The sequence below is a fragment of the Chrysemys picta genome, chromosome 3 (genome assembly GCF_011386835.1).
Source record: "Chrysemys picta bellii isolate R12L10 chromosome 3, ASM1138683v2, whole genome shotgun sequence".
NCBI classification, from domain to species: domain Eukaryota; kingdom Metazoa; phylum Chordata; order Testudines; family Emydidae; genus Chrysemys; species Chrysemys picta.
The window spans coordinates 166,976,195-167,001,917 of NC_088793.1; the positions used below are offsets into that span (position 1 = coordinate 166,976,195).

The 25,723-nt window shown below is 41.7% G+C and overlaps 1 protein-coding gene across 5 annotated transcripts in view; it reads left to right on the forward strand.

Annotated features, from left to right (window-relative positions):
* The window catches only part of INTS7 (integrator complex subunit 7), a 35,653-nt gene that overhangs the window by 5,885 nt on the left and 4,045 nt on the right, over positions 1-25,723 (forward strand). For 3 of the 5 annotated variants that reach the window (XM_005306329.5, XM_065590648.1, XM_065590649.1), the window contains exons 5-18: positions 1,685-1,731; positions 2,503-2,702; positions 3,711-3,833; positions 6,665-6,782; positions 8,320-8,454; positions 9,068-9,165; positions 10,515-10,754; positions 12,100-12,237; positions 12,972-13,178; positions 18,257-18,451; positions 19,458-19,561; positions 19,963-20,031; positions 23,437-23,569; positions 25,246-25,344. In XM_005306329.5, the coding sequence (XP_005306386.2) occupies positions 1,685-1,731; positions 2,503-2,702; positions 3,711-3,833; positions 6,665-6,782; positions 8,320-8,454; positions 9,068-9,165; positions 10,515-10,754; positions 12,100-12,237; positions 12,972-13,178; positions 18,257-18,451; positions 19,458-19,561; positions 19,963-20,031; positions 23,437-23,569; positions 25,246-25,344 (1,906 nt within the window). The remainder of the gene's footprint in view (positions 1-1,684; positions 1,732-2,502; positions 2,703-3,710; positions 3,834-6,664; positions 6,783-8,319; positions 8,455-9,067; positions 9,166-10,514; positions 10,755-12,099; positions 12,238-12,971; positions 13,179-18,256; positions 18,452-19,457; positions 19,562-19,962; positions 20,032-23,436; positions 23,570-25,245; positions 25,345-25,723) is intronic. The other 2 variants (XR_006175598.2, XR_010600216.1) reach the window with 1 other exon arrangement.

Here is a 25,723-nt window from a genome sequence, read left to right on the forward strand (position 1 = left end):
TCTGGGATCACCTTCTGCAGTACTTGCCATGCCATATATACGGAGATACAAAAGAGATCTGTACCATTTATAATGTACAGCATGAATGTTGCAGGAAACCTGAAATCATATTTAAAATCACCCCCAGCAGGGGCATTTGAATCTCATTGAAATTTGCTTGCATTTTTTTTTTAAAAGCTGTGAAGAAAAGTTAAGGAATATAAGGGGAAAAAACTTTAAATGAATGTCAACTTAAAAAAAAAATCACACTTATCTAAATTTTTCCTTCACTTTTAAAATATAATCCCTGAGATTTCTGTAATTCAAAGGGATTCAAGGGGAATTTTTTTCCGTTTTTTTACTTTGTACTTTAGACAGTATTTTGCTTCATTTTTCCTTTATAGTCAGTTATCCTTGTTTTTTTGTGAGTTCTTTTACTGAGGTGAAGATGATTTAAAAAATCCCAAAACCCCAAAAAAGGAAGAGAGATTATAAAATGGCAAAAATTGGGAAGGGGACTCCGTGGCAGATATAGTGTCTGAAACTACTTTCAACTTTTTTTAAAAAAAATGTGTATTTGAAGTTGGTAGTGTTGCTCTAAATTTCCTACAACCTACTCTTAAAATGTTAACAATGTCAGGAAAGTGAGTGAATCTGGCCATTACAATTGTATTTTTATGTGAAAAAAAATTCAGTGGACTCCATTTAAGAGGGGTGTCAATATGTTTCGAAACCAAACTGCCATTTTATACAGTTCCTGCAAGCACAAATGATGAACTGTATAGGTTGTGGGGTTTTATTAAAAGAATCCCCAAAACCGTCTTGTGCAATTTTAAGAGGAAAATATTTTGTAACATTACATTACCTGTGTTTTAACAAAATCTGAGTCAATTTCCACCTCCCTGGAATCTGCACTGCAGACTCCCTAATTTCTCTCGGGGGGGAGGGGGGGGGGGGGAAGGAACTAAGTGACAATATACTGTCGTAAACAAAGGTTTGAAAGAACCATCCCTTCTGTTTATGGAGAGTTTCATAAAAATCACAATCTTAGTAGCTCATTTTAATAGAACATGTGCCTAAAACTCCTTTATCCTTCAGGTTCAGTAATTAACCCCATTAACCTATTTTTTTTTTAATCAATTGTCTATTACACCTGGAGCACCCTATATCTTCTACGAATAAAGACTGGGGTCAAATAAAACTTCTTGCTGTTGTTCAAATAGCATTACACAAGGGTAGGGAAAGCTTTTGGTTGTACCAGTCTTTCCCTAGAATATTAAGTCTCTACAAAAGAGCACTTGTAGCAAATGACATTGTTTAACACACAATATAGTGATTTTAAAAGAATGTTAGCATCGGAGCAAATGTTCCTACTTGTGTTGGTGCGGATAAAGATGGGCAAGAGACTCAATTCTACAGTTAGGCTAAGTATTAGACTTGGTAGATCTATAATCTCAGTTTGAAAGTCTAGATTGATGGAAACTATGCAACAAGTGGCTAAATGTAGTATTATTCTGTGATGTTGACTAGTAGCAGCAAATTTCAGTCAAGCAAATAAATGTCTTTCTGGATTTGCAAAATTACTCTTAAATCTTGAAGTTCATAAGCATAATTCTGCTTTTTATAGTCCCTCTTAATTTCTTGGATCATTATTAAACCATAAGAGTCACAATTTGAAGTTCAGTTGTGTCTTTTCTCTTCACAGGGATTTTGCTGGAGGAATATGTAACAAAATCAGCGAAATGATTCAGGGTATGTAGGTGTATTGAATATTGGGAAGAAAATGAAAAGGTTTTAATATTTATTTTAGTATTGTTCCTCCTAATGTTTAAATGCTACCAGAATCCATTGCTCCCTCATCCCTATGCTTCCCTGAAACATTCCAGTTGCCTGAAGTTAAGTGAGCTAATGATTGATGCACAGCAGGGCTCTGGACTACAGCTTGAATGTCTTTAAAAATGTAAACGTCCAAAGCATGTTCTAATGTATTTGGTAAACTGAACTGTGTGTGTTATAGCATGTCCAAATACTATGTAATGTGGGTTTTTATGTTGACTTAGAATCTCTAGGTTTCTCTCCTTGCCTCTATTCTCTGACAAGGCTGCTCTTCTGCCTTGAGCCTTTTGCAGTGACTTAAATATAACAACACTGGTCTCTTTTCCTTTATTATAATTGGAATAATGTAATTTAATTTGAAGGATGACTATTAATATAATTGAGGCACATCTGAAGGAGGAGTAATTGTTTCCCAGCCACTTTACTCATCCATTCTTGAGGCCATTCTGATTGAGGAAGGCTGGGTCCCCGTCTCCTTGGAAACTAACAGTACTGCTCTTTAATGGGCTGGTGGAGTCTGTTTAGCTTGCTGTTTCAGGAATTTAGCTGCTGCTTTCCACTACTGGCCTTTACTTTGACTTTCTGTGCTTGTGTCTCAGTCACCAATGTCATTTAAATTAGTATTTGAAAAGTTCAGGGTTCATTGAGATCTGCTCTGACCCCTGAATACCTCTTTCCATGCATTAGGCTTAGCCACGCCAGTGGACTTGAAGCTGAAGTTGATCCCCATACTACAGCACATGCACCATGATGCCAGCCTGGCCTCTAGCTCCCGTCAGCTTCTCCAACAGCTGGTAACATCCTATCCTTCCACCAAGATGGTCATTGTTACTCTCCACACCTTTACCTTGCTTGCTGCTTCCTCTTTGGTGGACATACCCAAACAGGTAACACTTAATTGCTTTAAAGGTAATCCCTTATTTGAAAATGCAAAACAGCTTAAACAGATCAGTTCCTTTCTGATGGCAAAAATAGTTAAATCATTGTCTGTGTTCTGGCCTGCTGCAGATGAGAAGTATCCTAGAAAGTGCTATTTTTTTATATATAATTTTTTTTGTCTCTTCAACCCCCTCCAAAAAATTTCTTCCTTAAAGGGGGCAAAAACATCTGACACCCTGCTTCTCTTGGAGCTCTTATGTCTTGCTGCTTGTCTGCAGGCCCCTGCCTCTCACCCTATCGCCTTCTCTGATTGGGTTTGGGGGAAGGAAAGGATCCCAACTAATCTCTTATCTGCAAACTAGAAAAATTAACATACATTTAAAATCTTGTATGTAAAGAGTCTCAATGGCACTTGAATCCACTGATGTAAATTACAAATATCATTCAAGACATGGAACTATAGTGACACTCTCAGCTTAAAGGGGGAACATTTTCCTCTTATGTAATTGTAACTTTGTGGGCCCAGACAGGTGATGAGCACACAGTGAATCCATACATAAATGAAATGTGGTATTGAGTTAACTCATTCTTATTTAAAAAACAAAACATGAAAATCTGGTGGTCTTCTCTTAGCCTCTTGTAGCCACACTAGACAAAAGATCTACCACTGGCAACCTTTAGCCTAACAGAACAACCCTGTCAGAAGTGGCTTGTAACTGCTACTCCAGTTCAGAAGACACTGTCGATATTAGATATAGACAACCTGAAACACAATAGGATACCTGGTGTGCTCCATTTTTATGGCAATATGTAGACTGCTCTCCCAGCTCTTGGGTGTTTAGCAGTATTGCTGTCTGAGCTCTGAACAGTCCTGAACACTTTGAATATACATGTGCATAAAGTTATCTTGAGCCTTTTATGAAAAGTATAGGCTACAATAGAGAAATTCTAAATTTAAAAAAAAATTAATTTAACTACAGAATCCTACTTAATATTTTAAACATTTATTGTTGCAGATTCAGCTTTTGCTGCAATACTTGAAAAATGACCCGAGGAAAGCTGTGAAAAGACTTGCTATCCAAGATCTAAAGTTGTTGGCAAACAAAACCCCACATACATGGAGCAGAGAAAACATTCAGGTTTGCGATCTTTAAGAAACTTTTATTGTAAAATTTTTCAACTAAATGCAGGCGTTACACAAATGAATATAGAAGTGTAGATGAGATGTCACTGTTAAACATGGAAAACTAAGCATGTCCATTTTAAGAAGAAATTTTAGAGTTAAAAGCATCAGCAACAGTGCTCTTTTTAAGCAATTCTTGCCTTATCACAGGCTTTGCAAGACAAACTCACATCAAGCTTCTCTCAGCAACACTAAGTAGTTTCATATTGGGCTCATATTAATAAGTTAGATGTCAGAGTGGGATGTTCTGCTACCTCAGATTAATGAACTTGGTTTTCTTGCCAGACTGACAGGTCATTTCTCATTGTAAACATGCCTACTGCATTTCAAGTTTTTCTTAATTTTAATCATCCTTAGCTGTTCACTAATGGCTGCCTGACAGAGTAGCTTAATTAAAAAAAAAAAAACAAAAAAAAAAAACACACCTTGGTTTGTGCATTGGCTGTATTAATACATAATTTGAGTTGCCCTCCCATACCCCAGTTAAAATGCTTGGGCCACTACTTTTAAAATAGATATTTTTTTTTGTAAAGTATAAAATCTAATACTTTACAAGCCAGCACAGAAAAGGCTGTACGACCAGTGCAGGTGGGAATTGATGGGAAAACTTCATGAGATGGACATTGCCTAGTTTTTCTCAGCCTACCTGGCAGGGGTGAGTAATTGGATATGTGAAGAGACCGCTTGAAGAGGAGGTCTCGAATATAGCTAGATTTATCTCCATATACAGTTTTAAACACCAGTAGGGGCAGGTTATAAAATTAATTAGGGCTGTCAAACAATTAAAAAAATTGTTATTGCAGTTTTAAGCACACTGTTAAACACTAATAGAATACCAATTTAAACTTGTTATATTTTTTGATGTTTTCTACATTTTTCAAATATGTTGGTTTCAGTTACAACACAGAATACAAAGTGTACAATGCTCACTTTATATTATTTTTTATTACAAATTGTAGCAGTGCGAGGCTCACCCCTGCTCAGCACCTCCTGCTGGTTTCCTGGGAATTAGCTCTTTTTCCAGCTCCGGAGCACCCTCTGCAGGCCAGTGTCCTGCTTGCCACTGGCCCCTGTGTCCCTCCCAGTGCCCTTTACCCAGGGGTTCTGCCCACTGCAGCAACCTCTGATCTGGGCTTCTGCACTCAGGGAACCCCCTATCCCCACCTCATCTCAGTATATGGCTACTGCCAGTCACCATCTAGCCCAGGGGTTCTCAAACTGGGGGTTGTGACCCCTCAGGGGTCATGAGGTTATTACATGGGGGGGGGGGGTCACAAGTTGTCAACCTCCACCCCAAACCCCACTTTGCCTCAAGCATTTATAATGGAGTTAAATATATTTAAGTGTTTCTAATTTGGGGGGGGGGGGGGTCGTACTCAGAGGCTTGCTATGTGAAAGGGGTCACCAGTAAAAAAAAAAAAAAAAAAAAAAAAGTTTGAGCCACTGATCTAGCCCCCGCTGACTGGGGCAGACTGCAGCGTACACACCATTCATCACTGGCAAAGGGGGATTTGGATCTGCTGCCTTCGCCTACCCAAGGCTACCCCTCTGTAGCCCCAGTACCTGTCCTGGCCTTTATCAAGGCCTGCAGCCTGGGGGTTCCCTAGCCTTTCCCCAGCTCTGCTCCATTCCAGGTACCTTTCTTAGGGGCTAGGCAGCCAGGCCCTTCTCCTTCAAGAGCTAGAGGGAGGGTGTTTGAGCTCCTGACTCCCAGCCTCTTATAAGGCCAGCTGTGGCCTGACTGGGACGTAGCCACAGCTGTGGCTATTTCCCCAATCAGCCGAGTCAGGCTGATTTCCCCAGCAGCAGCCCTCCACAGCCTCAGCCATCTCCCAGGGCTGATTTCAAGACCTTCAGGGCAGGAGCAGGTGACCACCCTGCTACACAAATATTTGCACTGTAAAAAAGAAACCAAAGATAGTGTTTTTCAATTCACCTCGTACAACTACTGTAGTAATACTCATCCAAAAATATCTAGTACTCATCCAAAAATATAATATAATTTCAATTGGTATTCTATTAGTGTTTAACCTTGCGATTAAAACTGTGATTCATTTTTTTAATCGAGTTCATTTATTTTGAGTTAATTGCGATTAATTGGCAGGAATAAAATTAATGTGTTCTCTCCTTAGCTGAGAGATCACAGACAGACCTGTGATAGGACTGCAAACTCATCAGGGCAAGGAGTGCTAAGACCGATGGGATTGGGACCTCCAGAAGCTACCATAACACAAATAGATGATAACCAAGAAAATTCACAATGTTTATTATCAACAAGCTTAGAATCTTTAATTCCCACTGGATAATTTCTCTCTTCTATTAAATCCACTTTTTTTGTAAGTGGTGTTGCAGGAGTTCTCCTTGAAACAAGGACCTTCACGGATTGTAATAAGTTGAATACTATATGCACCGTCTGCACAATGGTGGATAACTTTGTCTCCAAATTCTAGAGGTTTTATTATTGGGAAATGTCAGGTGAAAAGTTAGTGATCATTTAACAAACATAATATATTGTATTGATTGTATGATAACTTGTGAAAGCCAGTGTCACTTTGAGGACAAGACTTGTACCCAATCTATTAAAACTGCTTTAGGAGAGTGGCAAGTGAGGAAATATATTTGCAAGATCTGAATTTGGTGTCGGTAGTGATTTTTTTCCTATACAGTTTTACTTGTATTAAAATTTAACTACAAAGTAAAAAAAAAAAAAAATGAGCAAACATTTATGAAGAGGGTGAGTTTGTAGGATTTTTTTCCCCTCCATATTCTTTTCTCTTTGGTTTTTAGGCACTCTGTGAATGTGCTCTTCAAACTCCTTATGATAGCTTGAAACTAGGCATGCTATCTGTCCTTTCCACGCTGTCAGGAACTATTGCCATCAAACAGTACTTCAGCATTGCCCCAGGTAAGAAGCGTAGATTAGATAAGCCAAATTTAGGCACTTTTTTTTTTTTTTTTTTTTTGTAGGGGTTTAGTAAGTGTTCATCTTCAGCCACTTTAATATTATTATTAATACCTTACATAACACTTCCCTGAAGGATCCTAAACCATGAACTTTAATCTACCCCCATTAAAGTCCATGTAAGCAAGCTTTTATATATAATATAAAAATTATAATTGGGGTGGAGTGTAGTATATTAGAGCAGAGCTCAGACATTCTATGCCAGGCTCTGGCTTCGATTTGCTGTGGGACTTTGGATAAGTCATTTACTCCTGTGCCTCAGTGTCTCTGTTAGGCTAGGTAAATATTAATAGCCCCACTTTACTATCGGTACTGTGAGGCTTAAATCATGTTTATCAGGTGCTTTGAGATCATAGGATGAAAAAATCCATAGATGTGCAAAATGCTTGAGAGAGAATGAATACATGGCGTGATGTAGTTTAGGCTTTATTGGCATGAGACTGGGACAGTTGTATTATCCAGGAGAGGCAAAGCCACTGGACAGTTATGTGGGGATGATGCACACGAGTGCCAATAAAACCTTTCTTCGACACAACTGTGTGGTCTGGATGTGTTGCATATTATACTGAATAACTTGGGAATTATTTCAGGGATCTCTTAAAATTCTTCTGAATGGTATTGGGATTTTTTTATTCCTTATTTCTGAGGCCACACTGCCTTAGTTGCTGGGAATCCAACTGCATAGGCCATGGAGGCAGAGAAAACTAACCAGTACATTTAAAAAAAAACTGCCAACGACTTGTACCCTAATGCGTAATAAAGGTTTGAATTTGGTGCAAAGGTCACAGTGTTCTCGAAATCATGAATTTGAATGAAGTCCATGACCCGGCGGCTCCTGTTCTACGGGGCTGGGCCTGGTTCCCTGCTCCAAGTGTTGTGATCTGTCCCATGTGGTTACAGCACCAATCAGGTTTGGCACATCCACCCGTCTCTAGATGGAGACAGAGAGGTGGATGTACTAAACCTGAGCAGTGTTGTGACCAGGGAGCCAGGCTCAGCCCCATGGGACAGGAGCTACTGCTGCAGGGTGAATGTGGGGTGGGCTCACTCTCCACTCCCAGGCTTCCCACTTTCCCCTATTTGTGTTTTATCAGGGTTTCTTGCACCTCTACTGTGAAATTTATTATTCATTCCTGTGACACAATTATAGCTTATTTATGTATAAAAATGATCCCATGCTAAAGTCCGATATTCATGACCTTCTTGCAAATGCCCTGTCCTATTGGAAAGTTTCATTCACAAATATTGGCCTGAAGACTGCCTATCAGAGATGTCCAGCTTGTGTAGCATACGTGCATGCACACTGACAGGGAGAGTGAATTCCACATGTGAGGGAGGATACATTTGAGGTTGGGATAGGGGAATGGGAAATTTAACTAGCGAAACAGTCAACCAAGCAGAATTGAACTTAAAACCATGGAAAAGATCTTGTGACATGGATTACGGTGCTGCACTCTCCACCTTTTGTCGTTTTATTTAGGAACAGCAGCTACAACAGCAAGATCATTTGACTTAGTAAAGCTGGCACAGGAATGCTGTTACCATAATAACCGTGGCATTGCTGCTCATGGTGTGAGAGTTCTGACTAATATATCTGCTTCTTGCCAAGAAAAAGGTAACTCACAAAGTGGGTGGTGGAACAATTCAGCTCATGATCGGGTTTTTGTGCACTTTCTCTTACTGCAGGGAAGCTTGCCCTGTCCCCGTCTCTCTTGGCTTTCTTTGGAATTGTCACTCCTCAGATTTGTGGACCATGGAGAATGCGGACTTATAACCGATTATAAATATTTTAGAGAGTTTCATGAAAGATCATGAAGATTCTCCCCACTGTTGAATCCCAGGATCCCTCTGAAGAGGGTTTCTGCTTGAATGGGTGCTGATGTCCCCTGTAGCAGCCCTTGTACCATTGCCAGAGGCTAGAACATTACCCTTCTCCTCTGGAGAGCTGTTGGTACAAACCCCAGTATAAATGATTGTCATAACGTTCAGTAGTTTTGCCCTACTCCAGGCTCGTGCACATCATAAAACTGTAGCCTCTACTAAATAGTTTCCTGAGACTTGTAAAAGCAGACTTGTTGCTGATCAGAACTGAGGTGCTGTGGCAGAAGCGTTGGGAAAGTTTGCATTATCCTGCTGTTGAACCTCAGAATCATGACCACTAAATTCACACTCCTGTTCAAAAATAAGTAGAACAGAACTGAATGCTTTACTCTGTTCCTCTCTCCTAGATCTCCTGGCTTTGGAGCAAGATGCTGTCTTTGGCCTTGAGTCTCTTTTAGTTCTTTGTAGCCAAGATAGCAGTCCAGGAGCTCAAGCAACCTTAAAGGTGAAAAGAGTTATATCTGTATTTTTTTTTATCATCAAAATGTAGGGCTGGACGGGATCTTGAGAAGTTATCAAGTCCAGCCCCCAGTGCTGAGGCAGGACCAAGTAAACCTTATAATTCAACGGTCAATCCTGTTACATCTTATACCAGGGGTGGGCAAACTATGGCCCGAGGGCCACATCCAGCCCTCCAGACATTTTAATCTGGCCCTCGAGCTCCCGCCGGGGAACACTCTGGTGCTCCAGCTGGGAGCAGTGTCGGGGGCTTGTCCCGCTCTGCGTGGCTCCTGGAAGCAGTGGCATGTCCCCACTCGGGCTCCACATGCTGCCCCCACCCCAAGCGCCACCCCTGCAGCTTCCATTGGCCGGGAACTGTGGCCAATGGGAGCTACAGGGGCGGTACCTGCAGATGGGGCAGCGTGCAGAGCTGCCTGGCCGCACCTCCATGTAGGAGCCGGAGGGGGGACGTGCTTCTGGGAGCTGATTGAGGTAAGCGCTGCCTGGAGCCTGCACCCCTGACCACCTCCCAACCCCCTGCCCCAGCCCTGATCCCCCTCCCGCCCTCGGAACCCCTTGGTCCCAGCCCGAAGCATTCTCCTGCACCCTCAACCCCTCATCCCCCAGCCCCACCTCAAGCCGGAGCCCTCACCCTCTCCCGCACCCCAACCCCCAATTTCATAAGCATTCATGGCTTGCCATACGATTTCCATACCTAGATGTAGCCCTCAGGCCAAAAAGTTTGCCCACTCCGTCTTGTATACTAGAAAGAACTTAGTGTGGCAGGTGTTCTAGTGGGAGCACAGTGTGCTGCGAGTTTCTCGGTGCTTTGCTCCCAAGGTGGTAAAGGATTAGGAACACAATGAAGCCAGAAAAGTGGAGAAGCCATGTCTCCTATGGCAGTAACTCCTGGCAACTCTCTGAGGCCATCAATTCTACTTCTGAATTAAGTCTTGCTATTCCAGGGGGATCTCAGACGGCACCTGGTTTCGCTGGTGGAAGAACAGAAATTAACATAAGTGACCACCATACTTCTGTGAACAGTTATCTACCTAACAAGCTATTACCAAGCAAATAATTTTATAATATTACTTTGACTAAGCCCATAAGAGAAGAAAATATTACACTGCTGTGTCTTGAATATGTGTGTGCTTTTAAACTGTGTACTCTTCTGGACAGAGATGTGGTGGTTTGGCAGAGTACACCTCTAGTACAGGTTTATAAATACATCTTGTTTTTCATTAGCTCTGTAATTTATAGTCTGAATATTGTGATAGTTTCTTTATATTTTTAAGTGAATTTAATGTTGGACGGTGCTTGATGTTGGAACATTGTGATGTTTGCACATTGCAGATTGCACTGACTTGTATGGTGAAGCTGGCCAAGTGTCGTCCCCATCTGAGCCAATCGGTGGTTGAGTCCTTGCTGACACAGTTGCACAGTGCTCAGGATGCTGCTAGAATTCTCATGTGCCACTGTTTAGCAGCAATTGCCATGCAGCTGCCTGTTTTAGGTGATGGCATGCTGGGAGACTTAATGGACCTCTATAAAGTGATTGGACGATCTGCTACAGATAAACAACAGGAACTTTTGGTAAGAAACTGCTGTTCAGGAGAACTGTCCTTGATGGAACAAAGTCCACATGGAATTACAATGGAAACTAATTGATATTTCATGAATTGGTTTAGCTAATTGTTACATCGGTGACTGAAAATGCTAATCTGTTGCCTCAGCAGGAATATATCAGTTCACTGTTAACTATATACTTGCAGAATGGGAAATACTAGTACTCTGAATATTCAGCACCAAAGCCACAGACCTCTGTTCTGAGTATGAGTAAGAGAGAACTGAAGTGTTTGATCCAGTCTGATCTGTATTCCTTCCAGTAGATGGCACTAGTTACACATAGGCCTTGCGTCATCTGAAGTGGGCATTCACCCGTGAAAGCTTATGCTCCAATACTTCTGTTAGTCTTAAAGGTGCTACAGGACCCTCCGTTGCTTTCTATAGGCAAACCAGATCATCATAATCCACTGCTGGAACTCTTGGGGCACACTGGGTCTTTTGCAGAAGTGCTTCTAGGCAAGAAAGATGGCAGTTCAGAAGTAGATACCCCAATTATACATGGACCTTCAAACATGTATGGTTTAGAGGGTTCTAAGAGACGCAAACCTGTTGAGGGGATTTTAATTGGAAATGGGAGCTTAAGCCTGGATTTGAAAGGCTGCACTCAGTGCAGCCTTTCATCTAAGACCCATTAACAGTCATGGGATTTGGGTTTAGAAGTGCCTAAATCTCTTTTGAAATTGAGACTTTAGGCTGCTAAATCAGTTAGACACAACATTGAGTACAGCAACGCCTAAATACATTTAAAAATCTGGACCTTAGTCATCAAGAAAGTCTGTTACTCTTTTTCATTTCATGTAATTATATTCTTACAGTGCTTTACTATGGGGTTCTCAAACTGGGGATCGGGACCCCTCAGGGGGTCACGAGGTTATTACATGGGGGGTTGCAAGTGGTCAGCCTCCACCCCAAACCCTGCTTTGCCTCCAGCATTTATAATGGTGTTAAATATGCAAAAAAGTGTTTTGAATTTATAAGGGGATCATACTCAGAGGCTTGCTGTATGAAAGGGGTCACCAGTACAAAAGTTTGAGAACCACTGCTTTACAATGACTCTTAGCTTGGATGTATCTCTAACGTTCTAATTGAAAGTGTAAATTTGCCAAACTTCAGTGATAAAAGAGCCCTTCCATTGCCTGTTTGTTTGAAATCCTAAATGAAGATTTGACACTCCGAAGTTCTCCAGTTCAGAAGCAAATTTTGTCTTGTGTGTTTTTTTAAGAAAGTCCAAGATTGTATAAAAACTTACTTTACACAATCACCACTTCCAAATGGAAATGTTTCTTCCATGTTAACGATTGTTTTCCATTAGGTATCCCTCGCCACAGTGATATTTGTTGCCAGTCAAAAAGCTTTATCTTCTGAAGTTAAAAATGTTATCAAACAACAGCTTGAGAATGTCTCCAATGGATGGACAGCATACAGGATAGCCAGGCAGGCCTCCAGAATGGTATGTGCAAGTTTCTAGAAAGAGACTTCCTGAGTAGAAAGTATAGTCAGCCACTTGAGAGTGGAGAGTTAAGTGAGCACTCAGAGGGAGGAAGAAAGTGGGGGAAGGAAAATAGTATTTTCCCTTTTTTATTTCACTATAACACTGGTTCAGGTTTGTGAAACAGGAGAATTGTATCATAAACCTCAGCATTGGAGGCTGTAATAGGTGTCTGTAAGCATGTGGTGACCATGAGTACTGCAGCCTGAAGAAAGCGTGGCCTGATAAGGAATCAGGGATGTATCCCCCAAACACTACTCTGAATACTTTCCTTTTTAGCCTGGTAAAGTCATGTAGCCTCTGCTGTATGTATTTCTCTATCTGTATAACTGGTATAATGACTCTTTACTACCCTGAAGTGAAGATTAATTCATGTTAAACACTTTGGAGATGGGAGATGGAAAAACTAAAGACATTAATACAGAATTTTGCATTAGAGCTGAATCTCTGAGCTGTCTTGTTTAAACAATAGTACTTCCCACAAGATTATATATGCCAGACATAAGTAACTATACTGCTACATCTGAGCAGGGTTGCCTTGATCAAATGTGGAAGAGGTTTCACGGTATTTATTTTTAAAGAGTAGTTTTTGAGGGCTTGGGGTTTTTTGTTTTGTTTTTGTTTTTTATTTGTGGCTATGTCACTTATTTAAGTGCAAGAGCCTCACGTTTGTTTGTTTACTTGCCCTTTCTTAGGGTAATCATGACATGGCCAGAGAGCTGTATCAAAGCCTGCTGACTCAAGTGGCTTCAGAACACTTCTACTTTTGGCTGAACAGTTTGAAGGAGTTTTCCCATGCAGAGCAGTGTCTGACGGGGCTTCAAGAGGAAGATTATAGTTCAGCACTCTCTTGCATTGCTGAATCTTTAAAATCTTATCACAAAGGGATAGCCTCGCTAACGGTTAGTATACATCTTCTACTCTAGTGATGGTGAGTCTGTAGGTTGTAGCAATTGTCCTTGGTTTGGTTTTTGTTAACAGGACTTTTCAAAGGCTTGGAGAAATTGTTCTTAGTGAAGCCTGCAGGAACTATTATTTTGGAACGGCATATAGGGAAAGGTCAGTTGTAACTAACTGCTTGTTGAGAGAGGAAGCATAGTCTGTTAAGGCACTGTACTGGGACTCAGGAAAACTGAGTTCAGTTCTCAGCTCTGTCACTGATTTCCTGTGCATGACCTTGAACAATTCACTTAACCTCTGCCGGAATTTCCCATCTATAAAATCGGGATAAAATCTTTCTTCCATTCTCTGTTGGCTTTATTTAGATTGTAAGCTTTTTTGGCAGGGACTGTCTATCGCTATATGTTTGTACAAGGCCTCGGTAACAGGGCCTTGATTTTTGTTTGGGCCTTTAGATGTTACCATAATCTAAAAGTGATTGTGGGTTATGGCATGTCTTCTAAGATGGCCATTGGTTTGAAATAGCTAATGGGGAGGGATGAAATAAGCCTGTCCAGTTGACTATTCAAGGCAAGCAGGATTAAGATGGTGCCAAATTTATATAGAGCAGAAAATTACTTAATTGTTTAACACGATGAAAATAGTGAGAAGTTGTAAATAGCCAAGCATTGATGCAGCTGGAAAAATGTTAGGGTTTATATAAACAAACTACCCTCTGTCAAGTCACTTCAGTTTTATCATAGCCTTTGGTGAAGTTTGAACGTTTTTCTTTTCATATTTTGTCCTTCCCATTAGTCAGACATAGATGTGGTTTTTCCTGTGCCTTTTGAATGGAGCTGAAACTAACAGGGCTCCTATTTACTTGTTTGTGCATTAGCATTCTCAGTGTCAGCATAGTTCTGGCAGTAGTGTTTATATTAATTAACTGCTGCAGCTGAATCAGCAGAAAGGACCTAAACCACGTGTGTGTCCTTCATGAATGCAGTGCACTCTCCCTTCCCTTTACATTTGTGTGTGCTTAATTTATTGGCCAAATGAGTGAAGTTTTTTTAGTTTTAAAATTTCAGGGAGGGTTGCCTACTGTTCTTTATTTAAAAATTACATTTTTTAATGTGCTGTTTTAACAGTCACTACAAGAAAAGTGTACCATTTAAAACAGGCCAATATAGGAAATACAATAACTTTTTCTTAGCCATTTTCCAGATGCTGAGGTTCTATTAAATTGGTGGGGTTGCTGTCCTATGCTGTTGCCACTCTTTGCACTCTGTGTAGGCTGCAGTCAGGAGGGAGGTCTTTGCTCTTTCACTTTGTGGACTGCTATAGTCCAGAAGATTAAACAAAGAGCTGGGAGTCAGGAGAGGTGCTTTTATTGCTGACTGTGTCACTAACTTAGTGTGATCTGGACAAATTGCTTAACCCATTTGTGCCGAACACATCTGCTCATTGTTACAGAGCACTTTCAGATGGATGCAAAGTACTATAAGAACCAAATACTATTTTTAATACTCCCAGCTTCATCCTCCTTTCACTCCTTGTGTGACTGTCAGCCTGCCAGTCAGTGCTGCTTAAGGGACATTTGTGACCCATCATTGCAGTCACTGCATATCCCTGTTCTAGCAGTCATGTAAGCAGCTCTTTCAGGTGCAGATGTCCCAGAACATAAGAACGGCCATACTGGGTCAGACCAAAGGTCCATCCAGCCCAGTATCCTGTCTATGGACAGTGGCCAATGCCAGGTGATGATCAAGTGATCTCCTCCATCCTCTGACAAACAGAGGCTAGGGACACCATTTCTTACCCATCCTGGCTAATAGCCATTAATGGACTTAACCTCCATGAATTTATCTAGTTCTCTTTTAAACCCTGTTTTAGTCCTAGCCTTCACAACCTCCTCAGGCAAGGAGTTCCACAGGTTGACTGTGCGCTGTGTGAAGAACTTCCTTTTATTTGTTTTAAACCTGCTGCCCATTAAACTCAATTTGGTGACCCCTAGTTCTTATATTATGGGAACAAGTAAATAACTTTTCCTTATTCACTTTCTCCACACCACTCATGATTTTATATACCTCTCTCATATCCCCTCTTAGTCTCATCTTTTCAAAGCTGAAAAGTCCTAGCCTCTTTAATCTCTCATATGGGACCCGTTCCAAACCCCTAATCATTTTAGTTTCCCTTCTTTGAGCTTTTTCTAATGCCAGTATATCTCTTTTGAGATGAGGAGACCACATCTGTACGCAGTATTCAAGATGTGGGCGTACCATGGATTTGTATAAGAGCAATAAGATATTCTCCATCTTATTCTCTATCCCCTTTTTATTTCTATCCCTTTTTTAATGATTCCTGCCCACATTATGGATCAGCACCACATCTCAGATGTGTGAGGAGAGGGAGGAGCTTCTCTAGCTTGTCAGGGAAAGTAAAACTAACACATTTGACATTACAACCTGCCAACCGTTGCCTCCACTGAGGTCCTGTGTGAACAGCATGGCATCAGTTCAGCCAATGTAGCACGGTTTTATTTATAGCTCTTGACTGTCTTGGTAGAAAGGGAACAACTGGGGCAAGCTGACTGACATCCTCTTTCTAATCACCTCATTCCAGCTGGAACACAGGATGCATGGTAACTTGCTCCAGCTGTTCAGCCCACACCGTATGTCGAGTCAGTGCACCACCTACTACCCCCATATTGCTGCAGCTGCATGATTCCTTCTGACCATGTACACAACCCTCCTTCCTACATCTACCCTAACACTTCAGCATAAACAACTTCACTCTTCTAAAATCAAATATTTCTGTGAAGTTTTTCAGTTCCAGTCTCCATCTGTGGCAGACTGTCCTCCTTGTTCACACAGTAAGTATAGACTCTTTGGGACAAGGCCTGTTCTCTGGCACAGAACATCTATTGTACGTGAAGCTGTACGCTTACTGCCCAATAAAAGTATTACCAATGGGGAGAGAGAAAATACAAAACTCTGACTAAGCAATTTAAACTATCATTCCTTAGAGGTCACATCATTATGTGCTGCTTTGTCAGGATCACTGCAGTATAGTCTTGAGACTAATACCTTTACAGTGTATGAGCTTCCTTCCACAGAATCAAATCTGTTAAGAGAACTCTGAACAACTTCCCCCCCCCCCCCCCCCTCAGAACCTTTCCTTAGAGATCTGGAGAAAGGAAAGCAAAGGACCATGAGTGGGGCTGGATAGCTCATGTTTTACATAGGTAATGTGCTAGAACCTCTTGTCTCTGGGTCACTGGTTCAAATGTATCCCAGTAGTTACTGAAAATCCACTATATTCTGGGTACTGTTCAGTGGCCCATCTTTCATAAATTTGGTAGGTGGCAGTTCACTTCCTAGCAAACAAGTGTGATGTCACAATGTCATCACATTTGGTGCTCGTGCTGGTGGAGAGGCCAACACTTGGAGACTGAACTTACCCACTCGCTCCCTGCCAGAGGCAGTCTCTACTAGTTGATCTTAGGTGAGAAACACTGGTGAGCAAGTGTGTGCAAATTGTGCTATAGCTGTTCTGTGACTAAAAGAAGAGAATAAAGAGGCACCTTTCACCAGCACAGACTCTCCTTTTTAAAATTGGTGCAGTGGGGAGGAAATAAGATGGGCATACCTTCAGGAACGGAAGATACAGAAACTTTAGATCCTCATTAGGGGGCTGTGAAACAGGGTCTTGCCTCCTCCAGCATCAGACCCTGCTGCTGCAGTTACCCCACTCTTGAGTTCTCAGAACTGTCCCAAATGTGTGTACATCTCTGATACCCCTTCCAGGATTTAGTTTAAGGTAGCATAGATCAACAAAACATGCGTCCAGCAACATAACCCTGGCTCTTCCCATTTTCAATCAGGATTGTCACAGGGCTCAGCAGTTCCTTGCATACTCCCACCCTCAATGGAAGTTCCAGCCTGGACCCCAAACAAGTGCACTTATCAACTCCTTTCAACACCCATCTGCACTATCTGTTCTGAGCTGCTTGCTTTTAGATGCGTCCTTCCTCAAGGGCCTCCTAATTCCCTCCTCTCATTGCAGGTAACAGCAGCTGCTAGACCTTTTCTTTTTGCTGGTGTGGAGAACTCCTTCCCTAGTCCTTTCTGACCCTGGGTCTCCTGCAGCCAGGGGTGAAAGTGGGCCGGTACCGGCCTGTACGCAGCCGATGTTAAAGCGCTGCGGTGGCAGAGGACCCTCCAACGAGGGGGCAAAAGTGGCAATGAGGTTAAAGTGCTGCCATGGCGCTTTATCGTCATCCGTCCGTCCCAGTCCCACCCCGGCTGCCGACAGGGGAGTGGCAAAAGGGGCAGATGCCCCGGGGCTGGCGATTTAAAAGGGCCCGGGGCTCCCTGCTGCCGCAGCAGCCGAAGCCCTGGCCCCTTTTAAATCGCCACCTGAACCCCAGGTGATGAGGGCCGGGCAGCACTGAAGGGCTGGCTGGGGGAGGCTGACCCCCAAGCCCGCCCCTTCCGCCCGAGGCCCTTCCCCTTCCGGGGGCCCGGAGCCAGCCCCCATACCAGTAAGAGTTTAATACTACTTTCACCCCTGTCTGCAGCTCTCTGTCCCTTTATAAGAAACACCGCCTCTGGGCTATCATGTGATGCCTGGTCATCTGACCCAACCACCAGCCTATTCCCAAACCTGTCACCCTGGAAGTGGATAACTAGGCATAGGTGCTGCTGAACCTTAAAGGGCTAGCCCACCCACTGAAAAGACTTGAGTTATTCAGGTCAGTTTTGTGGCGGGGAGTGAAACCTGTAAGGTTATATTTTAGCAACTTAAGTGGCAGCTTCTTTCAGAAGTTAAAATAATCTTGTGGAGTCTGAACTTAAGTTCCTAAATACTTACATCCAATATTAAAAGTTTTATCAGGTCTTTTTAACTATTATGCCTTTTTAACCACAAATCAGTTAATTTGTGTAGCTTTATCCTGAGTTTTAAAAAATAATCTTGGCTTCAAAGCCAAATACTTCCCTTCGTCTGATGAAAAAATTCAGTGATATTGCAAGGTTCTTATAAATGTCACACATGGTTTTTGACCCAAACTATCACCCTCCTGGTTTTATTTGTTTTTCAGGCTGCCAGCACGCCACTTAACCCTCTGAGCTTTCAATGTGGGTTTGTCAAGCTCAGGATTGACCTTCTGCAGGCTTTCTCTCAACTCATCTGCACCTGTAACAGCCTAAAAACTAGTCCACCACCTGCCATTGCCACAACAATCGCAATGACATCAGGAAATGACCTCCAGAGATGTGGGCGCATCTCTACCCAGGCATGTGTTCATTGTTTGTTTCTCTCCTGAGCAGTTTTATTTGAACTTGGTCTACCTGTTGAGATGAGAAAATTTAATTCTCTGATTGAAGGAATGAAAGGGAAAGTATTACTGAGCTTGTCATTGTATACTGGGCCTTGTTTTTCAACTGCGGTGTCCACAGATGTCCATGTGCCTGTGCAAGCCCTCATTTTGGTGTATCATCATATATAATCATGGGGTGGTTACGTATGCAATTACCAATTGAATGCACTCATATTTTATAAGGGTACAGAATATTTTGGAGGTATTATACTGTCCTGAGGAGCTTACAGTCTACATAGAGGAGCTGTAGAGTAGAAAATATCTGAGACATACAAAAAGGGTGAGTAGCAGCTAGACTCATCAGAGAGGTGCAGTAGTCCTTTATATAACGTGTGTATGAGATAAGTTATTGAATGGTATATTAGCATTTTGTTAATAGTTTAGAAAGAACAGCTTAGTCAATGAATGATTTATTTTGTAATATCTAACATCTAGCTTACTCTCTTTGGCAAGTTTCAGAAATGTAAGATAGAGGGCACTAGAGGTACATTGCCAAAACATTTATGGCTTTGCTCAGTTCAATGTTGTAGAACAGCGGTTCTCAACCAGGGGTCCATGGCCCCCTGGGGGTCCACGAGCAAGTTTCAGGGGGCCTGCCCGAATAAACCAGAGAGCAGCGCCAGCGTTAGACTCGCTGGGGCCCAAGGCTGAAAGCCAAAGCCTGAGCAACTTAGCTTTGTGGAGCCCCCTGTGGTATGGGACCCTGGGCAGTTGTCCTTGCTACCCCCTAACGCCAGAACTGGCTTTTAATCTACTGAATATGCAGAAAAAAACAGTTGTTGTGGCACAGGTGGGTTGTGGAATTTTATAGCATGTTGGGGGGAGGTGGGCCTCAGAAAGAAAAAGGTTGATAACCCCTGTTGTAGAACACAGCTGTGGTATTTTATTTCTATTGATCAGCAACATTGTTTCTTTGCTGTAGATGAAACTCTCTATGGAAGAATTCCGTAACCTGGCTACACGATATGGGGATCTGTATCAGTCATCTTTCGATGCAGACTCGGCAACTTTAAGGAATGTAGAATTGTATCCTACTGTTCAGAACTCAGAATTTGCTTGTTTTTATTTGAGGTTGCTTGTAAGGGTGCTATAAGGCTCAACAATCCTAATTTATGAAGTGTAATTCTGAAGCCGCTAATAACTGCTTTAAAAATCTCAATATTGGTATTTTGAAACCTATTCAAAAAGAAATCTGTCACCCTCCCACAATGTTGTTTTGTTATTTGGAATTGCTTCACTTGTTACACAAGCTTTGATGGGTATGATCTTGGAAAACTAGGAGTCTTTGGTTCTTGCCCTGTAGCTGGTGCAGATACTTATGGCAGTTACCTCTTTATATTCCTTTAGTTGTCATAATGAAAAATGCTAGTAGGGAATATTACTTTGTGTTGAGATAGCATGGCTATAAATCTTTCCTATAATGTCAGACAACAGCAGAGCTGCCTATTGATTTCGCATGCAGTTGAAGCCCTGATTTTGGATCCAGAATCTGCAAGGTAAGTCTGCTGGTAACATTTCTACTCTCTCCACTCCCAGCTCCCTAACTTAGTTTTCTATCTAAGAGACCCTATTAACAAGGGAAAAATGCAGAAGATACATAAATATACCCTTGATTCTACACTGGGCACATTTACATACACACATCTGCTACAAAGCTCTGATCTTGCTAAGCTTAAATTGAAGATACTCTGGTAGCCTCCATTCAAATTGTCCTTTATTTGTGTTTGTTTTACTCCAAATTAATTTCATTTTAATGTAAAAGATATTGTAATTAAGTAGAATTGAGCTGTTTTTAGGTATAGATATTTTTGGGTCAAAATCATAGAAGTAACTTCCCAGATACTTCCTCTGCTGCTTGTTCTATTGTTTTTAGCTCATTGTTTCATTCATACCAGTGATTTTCTTTTGGGATTTTGTCATCTGCTGTTACTCCCTCCCTCCTTACGTGCACTTTCTCTCTCATTGCTCTAGAGACCTTAGGATACATACTTAATAGGTTACATTTTTCTCTGGTGTAAATCCATTGACTTCAGTGGAATGACACGAGGGATAATTTTTTCGCCCCATAAGACTGATTAGCACTAATAAAATGCCTTCATTTGGGCCCAATCCAACTTCCTTTGAAATTAATGAGTGCCAAATCAGATCCTTTGAAACTCTCCACTTGAGAAATGCAGATTGCATAAATATGTTCTGTTTAATCGGATAAAAAAACTTAGCTCTGTAATAATGACTACTCTCAATTTAGGAGTTTTGAAATAGGCTTCATAGGGGAATCAGTCCTAACCATTATTTCCGTTAATGACTAGGAGCGTGGATGGGAAGCTATGCTAATCAAACGTAAAAATATTTAACAGCAAGGGTTCACAAATAATTGGTATGGTAGGATGCGGGAGGAAGCATTGTTACATGTTTAAAATGCAGGGCTGGGTGCCAGGAGATCTGGACTGTATTCCTAGCTCTGCCAGTGACTTCTTGAGTTTGTTACTTAGGCTAATTGAGACACAGATGCTATCTGTGAGGATGCTAATGCTTGCTTATGTGCTGCAACTAAATTCATTAAGTTTTATCAAGTGTTTTGAGGCCAGGTAGAAGAATAAAGTATAATACTCATTCATGGTCTAAAATCAATACAACGAAATTTAATAAAGAGAATGTTGATTGGAAATGACAGGGCAGGTGAACAGCTCAGAGTACTGATTATGTAAAGCATGTTTGTTTTACTATTGTAATGTTTTGTCATGCCCCTTTTATGTGTCTGATCCATTCACCCACTGTGTCTTGTTACAAACCTAGACTGTGATCTCTCTGGGGTCAGAGCTGTGTTTTGACTGCATTGTACGTTGCCTAGCATAATGGCCCTGATCTCTTGGTTAGGGTAGTTGACATGGGAAGAAATGTGTAAATGTACAATTACAGGAAGAATGCTGGAGCAACAACATCTCCGACATTCTGGAGGTTTCCCACTCGTGGCCCTGCCAGTACCTTGCACTCAGTGCCCTCTTGGGTTCTTTCAGTCAATTACCAAACTTAGGTTGGCTCAGAAACCCACACTCCCTTCGAGGGGTCTGATTTATTACATTTTTCTACCATGGGTGACTGACTTTGTTAGTTGCCCAAGGTCACCCACATCTGGGTCCCTAGAAGAGGACTGGTCAGTTCTTTGCCTTAGTTCAAGAGACACCCTGTTCTCTTCTCCCCCCCCCCCCTTCCTAAAGCTGAGGTTGTCCTTCAAAACAGGAATCCCCCAGCTCTCCTCCTTGGATCTGGGTTGTGAGTTAACTAGTCCCCCCGTCTCCTTAAACAGGAGTGCCCAGTTCTCCTCCTGGAATGGGGTATACATCAATGAAGCAGTCACTCTATCTCTCATTATGGCAGGATACCCCTAGCTCTCCTCCTGGAGCTGGGTAATTCCAGCAGTTATTACCTCTCTCCTTAAACAGAAGTCCTCCGCTTTCCTCCTTGGGGTTGGGATATAATTTAGGCAGCTGTAGGACCTAGCTAGCTTCTTCCTCAGCTGGCTCCTTTTTCCCCTCTCAATCCTCAGGCTAGGAGAATCCAGTAGGTAGACTTCTCTTGCTTGTGTCTGCCCTGCTATGAGAGAAAAGGCACCATTTATGCTGGTGCCTGACTCCCAGCTCATCCCCTGTTGGCTTGGGCAAGAGGGGAGCCTTGCCCAGCTCTCTCTACAAGGCTTCTGGCCCTTAAAGAAACAGTGATGGGATTTTTCTCCCAAGCACCATTTAGTGCCAGGGCCACTTCCTCTGTATCAATAACGTCTAGGTCCTTTTTACACACTCATGCTCTCACTCTGGACCTTTCAAACCTCGACAGGCTAAGCCATGTGACAGGTTGGGCTGACCAGAAGGCACAACCACCCTTAAGAGGGCAGATCACCCTGGTACAGGGTTATGGTAAATGAGATTTAGTGATATGACAATGTTCCAAAAAGGAAAATATGGCCTTAATTTGCATGTACATCTATGTAACTTCCGTTGCTGTCAGTCAAGTTGTGTATGTGCATTTGAGCACAGGATTGTGCCAAGACCTGAGTGGCTTTTAACAGGACTGTTGCTTTGGGGTCAGGGATAAAAAGCAAGGTAATTATCCTGTACTAGTCTGCAGTGGTAGGTCCTCAGTTGGAGAACCTTCTTAGATTCTGGTCACTGTAAGATCTTTACAAAATAGAGAGTATTAGGGAAAAGCAATAAAAATAATGCACAGTTTAAGAAATAAAACTTGTAAAGAAAAGCTAATGGATTTAGGGATGTTGGCTCTAGGAAAGGATAGAAGAAAGACCTAATTGTGCAAAATGGGGGTTTAAAGAGGGCAAGACAAAAAATCATGGACAAACTACAACAGGGGTCGGCAACCTTTCAGAAGTGGTGTGCCGAGTCTTCATTTATTCTCTAATTTAAGGTTTTGCGTGCCAGTAATACATTTAAACGTTTTTAGAAGGCCTCTTTCTATAAGTCTATAATATATAACTAAACTATTGTTGTTGTATGTAAAATAAATAAGGTTTTTTAAATGTTTAAGAAGCTTAATTTAAAATTAAATAAAAATGCAGAGCCCCCCCAGACCAGTGGCCAGGACCCGGGCAGTGTGAGTGCCACTGAAAATCAGCTAGCGTGCCGCCTTCAGCACGAGTGCCATAGGTTGCCTACCCCTGAACTACAAGAAGGAAAACTTGGGTTTAAATAGGAGGGGATAGATTATAATTACAGTATCAGAATAGCCAAGGAGCAGAACAAGCTGTTTGAAAGAAATGAAATCTTCCTTACTGAAGATACTTAAAGCTGGAATAAACAACAATCTTATCGGAACTTGTTTGAGGATGGGACTAGATGACTAGGATGGGTAGAGTATGTCGGGCACAATTAAAATAGCTTATTTTCTAGTTTCCAGGAGTACACCTCGAGTGGAGCAGCACATGTTGAGAGTGAATATGAAAGAAGAATGATGTCTGTATTTAATCATGTGTTGGAGGAAGTGGAATCATTGAACAGGAAATATGCTCCTGTGTCTTACTTGGCAAGTAGCAGCTACAGTATAAAGAGAGGCTTCTAAAACATTCTGTAACTCGTTTCCTTGGTGTTGAAGAATATATGCTCAAGAATACATTGATTCAGCCCTTCATTAGCATCATCTACAATTAGCGTATGTGTTCTCCAATGAATAGGGGGTATCAATAATGATGATGTTGCACTTGGAGCTATGAAATTAAATAAAATTAGCCTGAAGAGGGAAGCAAAGTTGGAGGTAGCTCACATACTGACTAATAGTGTTTTTCATGTTCCACAGTCCTAGTTACAGCATCTGTAACATTAATGGTCTGATCAGAATGGACAAAAGTTAAGAAATACAGAGACTGATATGATGCTACTGACTGGGGGTGGGGGGGGAAGGGCACTACAGTAAAAGTTTAAAAAAAGGAATGTCAACATTAACATTACATATTCTGACTTTTGTCAGTTTGTCATATCCTTTGTTACTAGTGCTGTAGTTGCTGTCATGCAGCAATTTTGTCTGTGGAATGTGTGAAATGCTGCAGAGTCCATGTGTCACAGCCTTCCAGCTTTGCTTCATTCGTCAGGCCAGTGGCATTTCAGCACAGCACTTTGCAAGTGTAGTGTTTCTCTTATCCGTGCAGGTCATCGGAGAACACAATGCAAATTGTACTATTCGAAAATACAGAACTGATAACATACTGCTCTTTTCTTCACTGCTGTACAGTACTAGTACTTGTTTCTGGTAACATTACTGGCCTTGATAAAGCAGAAATGTAAATTATAGGAAACCATGTTTCATGCACGGTTTTTTGCATCTACTTCTATTTATTATTTAAACTGACATCACCCACTTATTCTAAAGTGAACTATAAAACACAGCCAATGTAAACTTTGAAAGATTATTAGAATCTCTTGGGTATTTTACAAAGTCTCTCATCATAGAATCCCTTTTCTGTTGCTTTCCAGCTCTTCAGTCTGGGTATAATATATAAAAACAAACTGAACTCTTTCCTTGATTCTCCCATCATGCCAGATTTAGACCAGTGTAATTAATTTACTCTAGTGGCATTACTCCTGACTTACATGAGTGAGACGGGGAATCGTTTTTAAGCCAGATATAAACACCAATGTTCTAAATTCAGCCTTGTAAATGGGTGCAACTCCACTGACCTCAGCCCTCTTACATTACAGCTGAAATAACGCTGCATGTATTCCTTGTAGGTTCTTCTTGGCTATCTTGTTGGTCTGTCAGGTCAGGACATTCTGTGTTCTGCCCTTCCAGAAGAGAGCCCTGATGATCTAATGGTCTCTTTCCATCTCTGCTAGTAAATATGTGCTGTCCTGCAACCTTGATGGTGCATTTATTGGTCTCTTAGGGTATGTCTTCACTAGCCACGTTAAAGCACTGCCATGGCAGCGCTTTAATGTGGCTGTGTAGTCGCAGGGGGAGTAGCTACCAGGGCTGGGAGCGCAGCTCCCAGCACTGGTGCACTGTCTACACTGCCACTTTACAGCGCTGAAACTTGCAGTGCTCAAGGGGATGTTTTTTCACACCCCTGAGCGAGAAAGTTGCCACTGTAAAGTGGCAGTCTGGACATGGCCTTAGTAGAAATAACTGCAGTATTACTGCTTGAAGGACATGCTTTTCATGTTGCCGTTAAAAGAATTTCATCTCATTTGCCTTGTCTCTGTTTACAGCACACAGCTTGCTTATGCAATGCGGTTATCGCTTTGTTGAAAGTTCCCCTTTCATTTCAAAGGTATTTCTTTCAGAAATTGCAATCTACAAGTATTAAGGTAAGCAGTGCACAGATTGGATTTAGATTACAGTTCATGCATAAGAATCTTATGGGGAAATATAACAATCATCCTAAAAAAAGAAAAAGATACAGCTCTAGTGTTCATCATGCTAGAGCAAGGAAGCTGCCTAGTGTCTCAACCTGGAAGCAAATTTGGGGGATTTGAGGGGGTTTTCTAAAAGCAGATTTAAAAAACCAAAACCAATTCTTTCAGGCTATTTAAGTCACATAAAACACTAGAAATTACTGGATTGTGATGCTGTTTTCCATTATGACTCAACCAACTTCAGTTTAAAAGAATGAAATGTGTGGTATTGTGGGAGGAGGAATATAACTGGCTGAGTTATGGTTTAATACTTAGCTATCAAACAGGGTCA